General features: G+C 33.9%; 2 protein-coding genes across 2 annotated transcripts; both read right to left on the bottom strand.

The window, feature by feature from the left end:
• Positions 1–1,480: 1,480 nt before the first annotated feature.
• Positions 1,481–3,861, bottom strand: LOC148608951 (uncharacterized). The gene is made up of 4 exons (XM_088540592.1): positions 3,744–3,861; positions 2,772–2,954; positions 2,128–2,207; positions 1,481–1,715 (listed from the first exon to the last, which is right to left on the bottom strand). The coding sequence occupies exons 1-4, from the start codon at positions 3,811–3,813 to the stop codon at positions 1,677–1,679; spliced, it is 372 nt and encodes a 123-aa protein (XP_088396718.1). The 5' UTR covers positions 3,814–3,861; the 3' UTR covers positions 1,481–1,676.
• A 2,603-nt stretch (positions 3,862–6,464) lies between these two features.
• On the bottom strand, positions 6,465–7,719 carry LOC148608950 (C-type mannose receptor 2-like). The gene has a single exon (XM_088541172.1). The coding sequence runs from the start codon at positions 7,717–7,719 to the stop codon at positions 6,469–6,471; it is 1,251 nt and encodes a 416-aa protein (XP_088397298.1). The 3' UTR covers positions 6,465–6,468.
• Positions 7,720–8,027: the final 308 nt, after the last annotated feature.

The following is an 8,027-nucleotide window of genomic DNA, read 5'->3' as shown; positions in this document are numbered from 1 at the left end:
GAAACATTGTTACATCAACTGATATCGTCCAATTTTTAGGTTGTTTTATTGCTTTCGGTGAGAACTTTTTTGGTAACCCTGCATTTACAAGCTGTGTAAGAGGAGCTATATTATTGTGGCTAGACTCTTCCTACCCCAGCAGTGCTAGAGGTTGTCCGGCAAGCTATTTTCTGACTTGGTGCCATCCTAACCTCTAGCATCTAACATGTCGAAAACCACCACAAATGTGAATAAGCTAAACGTGTATATTTTAAGTCTTTTATTTACATAAGTTTAAGCCACCGGAAATCAAGTGATAAAAGTCATAATTTTTTGTTAAATACTTAGAAAACATTTGTAATAAAGACAGTGATCAATGTGAATTCTCTCATTGTAAGGAATACAATATATTTTTGACAAAACAAACTTTAAGTTGGTAATGGCAATTCATTGGTTAATTTAATATTTTCGTTTCGCAAATTAAAATCCACAATTTTATTAACCGAATGTATCCTTCAAATTGCTGGAAACCATACGTAAAGTTCTTTAAACTGCCCCTAAAAGGATTTCCAGAATTGCTATATTGCTCATCAGGTAGGTCATTAGTTTTTCTTCAGTTTAGTCACCTTCCCCCGTGTTATGCTAAAGAAACTGTATAAAATGTTTTAAATGGTAAATATTTTACAATAATTTTGACGATTTCAAAGAACGTCAGAACGAGCGGTTTGCAATAAAGTGCTCGGAAGTAAGAGGTTGGGGTATGGAGGAACGAATTCCAAACGTTTAAATTGTAGGAATAGACTCTTTCTGGATTTTGTTCACTTACACTGTGACCGCTTGTAGAGCAGGACATGCTCACTCTTTCCGGGGTACCTGATGTAGCTCCTCTTATTTGTGAGACTTCCTATTGCAAGTTTTTGTGTGTGGTGTATTTTTTATTTTCCTTATCTTCTGTTTTGATACAAAATTGTATTTTATTCAGTTTGTTATATTATGTAGGTCGTCTATCTTTCCTGTTTTCACGTTTTGGGCACGTACTTGGGTTTTGATGTCTCTATATTTTCATTCTATTTTGATGTTTCGGTATATTTTTGCCGATATTTCAAACAACCAATATGATGTAAAAAAAAAGAAAAAATGGAAACACAAAAACTATAGAAAAATTAAATTTATGTACCATTAAAGGGGAATGAATCAGATTCATTGGCTGGGTTAGCAACCCTGCTTTACCAGAATCAGATTCATTGCCTGGGTTAGCGACCCTGCTTTACCTGAATCAGATTCATTGCCTGGGTTAGCGACCCTGCTTTACCATGAATCAGATTCATTGGCTGGGTTATCGACCCTGCTTTACCATGAATCAGATTCATTGGCTAGGTTATCGACCCTGCTTTACCAGAAACATCTAAATAACAAAGAAGAGAGCATCACATCAAAATTACGTTACAGAATGAATCTTTGAATGACGATGGGAACGTTTAATAATTATAACTACTCGACATAAAATAATATATTTATTAAAACAAATACAACAAAATCCATAGGAAATACATTTTTTTATATAAGGGATTTTTTCACTCCAACCATCTTTATTGTACATGCAACGGTTGCATTCGATTAAGGGGTAAATTTGTTGTTTTTTTTCGTAGCCGTGTTACATCTTAATTCATAACTGTTGTTTACTACAGGGTTCATGTTTATACTTGCATCAAGGTCCTTCTTATCACATCAAAATACTGAAAACAAATATTTAAACAATACAAGTACAGTGACATAATGTATGAGTTTTTGTTAAAATTACAAAAAAATATCCTCGGTTAGGTCCGATGTCAGGAAAAAAAACTCTTCACCAACAAACCTTTTAAATGATTTCAAAAAGTTTTGATCCGACAAATGTAGTTGAATATCGTTGATTATTTTGCACCAGTGTGTGTTGTTTTACAATAAAATTATGAACCAACATATTCATTTTTTTTCTTCTAAATTCTATTTGGCATATATCACAACATGAATTTTTTTCTCTCGAAAAATGGGAAAATCAAATGACTTTGTGTATTATTTACCCGAGGATAAGGATGATGTATTGTGCAATTAACCCCTTTAATTTTATTTCGTTTTTATTATTGAAAGATCATTGTTCAAACTTACACTTTTGTCTGTGAACAGAAAAGCTACTGCTCCAACTGGGTTGAGATTGCTATCGTGTTTGTAGAAAGTAACCACGTGACCTAGAAAATAACAACATAATTTAAGAGCACAACGAGAAGAGAAGAAAACATTGACCGGATGTTCCGATGTGGTGAGCGTTGACTACTTTTACGGAGATAGTTGTGTCATTTAATGTAGCATACTGTTTTACGTAAGACATAATTCCACACCATCGAATGAGGCTAGAAAAAATAAGTACTATCTTTAAAATAAGATAGCCGACGCAGTAAATTTGTTCTTTTTTATTTTCTTCATTTCATTCTGGAAATAACACTTTGCAACAATTTCATTTTCGATATTTTTTTTCGAATGCCACTAAATTATCAGTATGTGGCCAATCGGGAAACAGAATTGCGATCAGGTAACTTCCATGGAAGAGCGTCTATAAGGTCAAAGGGTGAATTTGAGCGAAACTATACCGACTGCATCGGAAAAACTTTTATTAATCATCGTGTAATTTAAAACATTGATTACAACTTTGTTCGCTATAGCCATTGCCAAAATGCCCAGAGGCACGGTAAGAATAAAGGGAACTTAGTTTACTCTCATGCTGATGGGGTATATTGACATGCGGGGATTCTTACCACTCTTTGAACCAGTATTTCCAACATCCACACTTAAATCTTTAGATACAGTGAACATGGCATAAGAATTTCTGTCAACAAATGTGGTATCATCCGCAGGACCAAAAGTATTGTTTGTACCTTTCTGTATATACACAGAATCTTTGTAGTTCTCTATCCTTATGAAACATGACACTGAATAAACTAGAAAAATAAAATGACATGAAATTAATCTATACAAAAATACTTCAAGCACACCAATATCACTTGACCAACTCCAGCACAGCTATGAATTCTCTTTATCAGTTTTCTTTATCCGTTGAATTAACGGACGGACAAGAGATAAGCAACACATCGGATTTTTTTAGAACAGGAAACCATGCTTATTCTGCTGGTTCACATGGTCCATATTCCCAGTTACCCGTGCTGTCTTCTTTGCTCTGCAAATAATTCTTATTCTTCAAGTTTTTCGTTGCATTTCCGATTATTTTAGTGGTTGCAATTATTTACGTTACATTATATGTGTAACATAATTTAAGCGATGATAAATAATGGTCAGTAACTGACGGATATCATTAGTTCGTCTGTTTGGGACATTTACTATAACTCTGTTGTAGAATATGCAATAAACAAATTAAAAATTCAACATTATACTGGACTGAAATAGAAATTTTGAGACGTATGCAGAAATTATTCGTGTAATTAATATGCCTTATGCTAGCTTTAAAATAATTTACAGGGAGATATAGAATTTCAGGATTAGATTTTCATATTTTACAACCCCGTTACCATAAGACTAAATTATTCTGGAACTTCAAAGTTTGAGAAAAGAAAGAAAGACAAAAATGAAAGATTTGAGGTATCTTTCAGTTATTCCAAAACGGTATGTTAACTTTTAACGACACACAAAAGGTCGAGTAATAAGTCAATATCAAACGTAATACAAAATATGATGATGTTTTTTTTCAACTAAAACCAGATAATATGTCTTACCTACAAAGAGCAGAGCAAGTAAATTTCCAATGACGTTCATGTTGGTATGTAGTATGGGTACACTGTGCATTCTATTTTAGTCAGTGACATTTTACATTATGTAAGGTATACATACGTCACTAGGAATTCTGTCAGTTTGTTAATCTGTTAGTGTGATAAACATTCGTCTTTAGAATTATTGAAATCGGACTTTATAGAAGTCAGTGCTTAAAGAAACGATTAACAAGAGGCTCCCAGGAGCCTGAATCGATCATATGGTTAAATTTAGTCTTTCAAGGGCAATAAATCGAACAAGGAGTTGTCCCACAATTTTGACTCAGAGGAGGTTGGTAGGACTTATCATAAGGATCATTTGAGTAATTGAAAGTTTCTTTCTATCTATTATAGTTTTCAAGATATCGGCTGAACACGGTAAAAAACGTCATTTTTCATCTTTCACGGGCAATAACTGTTACAAGGAGTCGTCTGACAACTTTGATTTCTGGAGACTAATGTAGGCCTTATAATAAGGATCATTTCGGCAATTGAAAGAATTTGGCTAAACCTAACCGTTTGGAGATATAATATGCGAAAAACTACTGTCTGACCCCTATGTTCTATTTTAGTAACCATGTTTTTGGGGGATCAAATTTCCCCACATATGTTCTGTGCGAGATACCCCAAGGAACATTCATACCAAGTTTAGTTCCAATTGGTCTAATAGTGTCAGAGGTGAAGATTTTTGAAAAAAGAACATTAAAAATAGCAAAAAACGTAAAAAAGGACAATAACAACAACATTGCTCAACTGATTAAGATGAAAATTTGACCACATATAGATCTCATTATGCTGAATACTTTTATCCATCTCAGAATACATCAGATACATGTAAATGCAAAAAAAAAAAAAAAAAAAAAAAAAAAAAAACCCGGACCCCTATGTACAATTTTCTGTGATGCCGGCCACATCAAAAACCGACGAATCAAAAATCCCCACATCAGTATTATATTTCAGTTTGTGAGGTAGTATCAGAAATGAAAATTTTTGAAAGAAATAATATTAAAATAGCACAAATAGCCGTTGAAAAGGGCAATAACTCCAATCTAGCTTAACAGATTTTACTCAAAATTTGACCACAGATAGATGTCATTATGCTGAATACTTTTACACATCTCAGAATTTGGCTAAACTTAACGGTTTTGAAGATACATGCGAAATACTACCGTCTGACACCCTGTGCTCTATTTTAGTAACGGCGGCCATGTTTTTCGACAGATAAAAAATCCATTAAAAATTTTAGTGCAGGATACCACAAGGAACACCCAATTGGTCAAGTAGTGTCAGAGGAGAAAAAATTGTTAGCGACGACGACGGACGCCAAGTGATGGCAATAGCTCACGTGGCCTTTGGCCGAGCGAGCTAAAAACGAGAGACTTATTTTTTTCTGTCTTCTAAAATCAATTCAAGCTACATTTGGTGTTTTTGTGTTTGTCTGTTTATTGTATTTATATTTTTTGTAGTCTATATGGCATTACAAAATAGTGAACAACTCTTACCATTTTCTGTGAACAAAAGGATAATCACTCAGTCAGTGGCTTCTAGTAGTCGTTTATTTCCAATTTGCTTTTATGTTCGGTTAGTACTGTTCCATATATTTGTATTTGACTCGGACCTCTTTTGATTTGAATTTTATGATCTTATGAAACATCTTTATGCTAGTTTTTACTCAACAGTGTATTTTTAACTTTTGCTATTTTTATGTTTAGGGTAAATGTGATGCCAATTTTGCCGAACTAATATATTTGTCTTTCCTAGGGCCAGTTGAAGACAGAAATATCACATCGTCATTGCCGTTGCCTTTTTTACAGGTTAAATACCATTTGGTAGAATCGCTAAGCCTATCCTCATTTCCACCTATCATTCTACTTTGTTATGCATTTATATGTCATTAAAATCATTTCTATTCTTGATCAAAACAGTGATTTCTTTGTTTAGTTTTTTTTTTAGTTTACATTAAATTCTGCATTTTTAAATCCTATAACACCGCATGAAACACTACTATAATGTTTGCGTATCATCCTCTGCTGTTGATAGAGACATCAACAAATCACAATTTTGAAGACACTAAAAAGCGAACAAAGGGACGATAAAACAGAAAATGAAGAAGTTCGGTGGTTGAACTGATTTTAAAAAAGTTTGAATTGACACAAAATTATTCAAATTTTAGAAAAGGTGAAATACAAATTAGTACGGTCAAAACCGGTGGTAGGTTATGTGCTAAACAAAAGGCAACTCTTAGTGAATTTCTACAAATTACGAGCATTCAATTTGCCGTAAAAACACCAAAGCAAAATAAAAAAAGATTACTTATACACTCAATTTTCAATTTGTAGCTAAAACATCCAGTTACTAGAATCAAGAGCAACATACATGACAAAAATGAAAATGGGCTTGTTTGACCATTGATATTCATTGCAGTAGAAAATCAATATGATAAAAGATAGGCTAGAAAATACATAAAAGCAAACACAATGAAAACAAATATACTTTCAGATTTTCAAAAATGCACCTTCTATTTCAAACCAACAAATGAGGTATTAATTGTATGTCTCATTTCACATCGAGAGCTATCTAAATGATTTCAACTGAAATAAATTGCCTACGAAATTTTTATGGTATTATTTGTTAGTTAACTAATAAATAACAGAAATAACATTGTAGTTACAGTCGTTTTGTGTTTGTACTGCTAGAAAATTTTCTTCTCACATATAAATCCACTAGCGTTATTACAGTTAACTACAAACCAGAACCCGTATGTATAAATTCTAACACAATCATCACTGCCAACTGTCGGTTCACCTTCAGCCCACATAGATATACTAAGTCCACTGAAATCTGGCCAATCAAGATTATCAGAGTACATAGTACTTAGCCCTATCCACAAAGGCGGGTTTGTAGACTTTGATGCCTCACTTACAATGAAGTTGTGCTCATCTAATGAATTTATTGTTAGAAGGTCAGCTCCAGGATCAAGACTGTAACAATATTCTGATGACCCTATCCAATCCAGTCGCAAATCTCTCTCGAAAAGATAACAGGAACCGTTATAGTAATGCCAATCTCCATTCCCACATGCAGGTTCGGACGACATTTCACATATAAATCTTTGTGATAAATAACAATTACTATCATGCCAACCACGAGGTGATTCTCTGTTTGTGTGAACGCAATTTTCAACGTTGTTGTGATTATTTGGTTCATTTGCCGCCCAGTATGTAAAATCTATATTGGTTCCATCTACCCATATAAAAGTGGAATTCAGTCGTCTTAGTCCTACCCAGTGCAGTACATTTGGATACTGGCTGTCGATGAAGTCCATCTTACTTTGTTGTTGAATTGTTACCAAATCTGCACCGATGCTACGACAGTAATCTCTTGATTGAAACCAAGTTCTCATTTGTAAGAACTCCTTGTAACAGCGGTTATCATGAATCAACCAGGACGAGGGACATTCTCCAGTAACAACGGACACTCGGAAGTTTTCATTACTGTTTATATTGCCGGAAATTACACAAACCGATTGACCATTGTCGTTCAGTCGACACTCTCCGGCTCCACAGTTGTCCTGATTACACGTGTTTCTACTTGCAGACTGTCGAGATGCAGCATATGTTACGCCAGCAGTCAAGCTACATATACATATGATTATGATAATTCCAGATACAATCCAGAAACGTTTTTGTTGCAGATTGCAGAAGGTTTTTTGTTTGTCATCGTTATTTCCAGATCCTCTCTGTTGTTTTGCCTGTCCGAGTTCAGAATATTCGACTGTCTCTACCGGGGTCAAATACGCGGGATTTGGATCAGAACGTGCATCACAGATTGAGATTGATTCATATTTTTCTAACGTTCTGGTTTCGTTCGTTTCTAAGTCTGTATATATGTTCTCATTGCTTGGTTGTAGGTATACATCATCAGATGGTAGTCGTTTGTTCATGTCTTCCGTTTTAATTCTTCATCATGTTCTCAATCAAAAGTTTATCATCTTGTTAAACATATTCATAAGAAGAAATGTAATTCTATTTCATGTTTCATATTATTAAATTGTTGATAATTTGATATATTTATAATTTAATCTTTTGATACTGAGGATATCCTTCTATAACACATTTTGTATGAGGGATTACAGCACTCAATTGTTTTCCTTATAGGTTATTGTGTATATCCGTCTCTGTCAAATAGTTCGTTAACCTGAAAGTAATTATGTGGTGGACTGGACAACAAGCTTTTTTTTTTATCATGGTC

Source organism: Perna viridis, chromosome 8, assembly GCF_037379345.1.
Source record: "Perna viridis isolate PV_CMFRI_1.1 ecotype Kerala chromosome 8, ASM3737934v1, whole genome shotgun sequence".
Lineage (NCBI taxonomy): Eukaryota > Metazoa > Mollusca > Bivalvia > Mytilida > Mytilidae > Perna > Perna viridis.
This window is presented reverse-complemented; position numbering and strand designations above follow the sequence as displayed.

Bases quoted from the DNA above. Each gene is read 5' to 3' on its own strand.
- LOC148608951 (XM_088540592.1), bottom strand. From the start codon at position 3,813: ATGCACAGTGTACCCATACTACATACCAACATGAACGTCATTGGAAAT. The intron at 2,208-2,771 runs GTAAGAATCCCC...GTTATTTTCTAG, and splicing joins AAATACTGGTTCAAAGAGTG to GTCACGTGGTTACTTTCTAC. The intron at 1,716-2,127 runs GTAAGTTTGAAC...ATTTGTTTTCAG, and splicing joins TTCTGTTCACAGACAAAAGT to TATTTTGATGTGATAAGAAG.
- LOC148608950 (XM_088541172.1), bottom strand. From the start codon at position 7,719: ATGAACAAACGACTACCATCTGATGATGTATACCTACAACCAAGCAAT.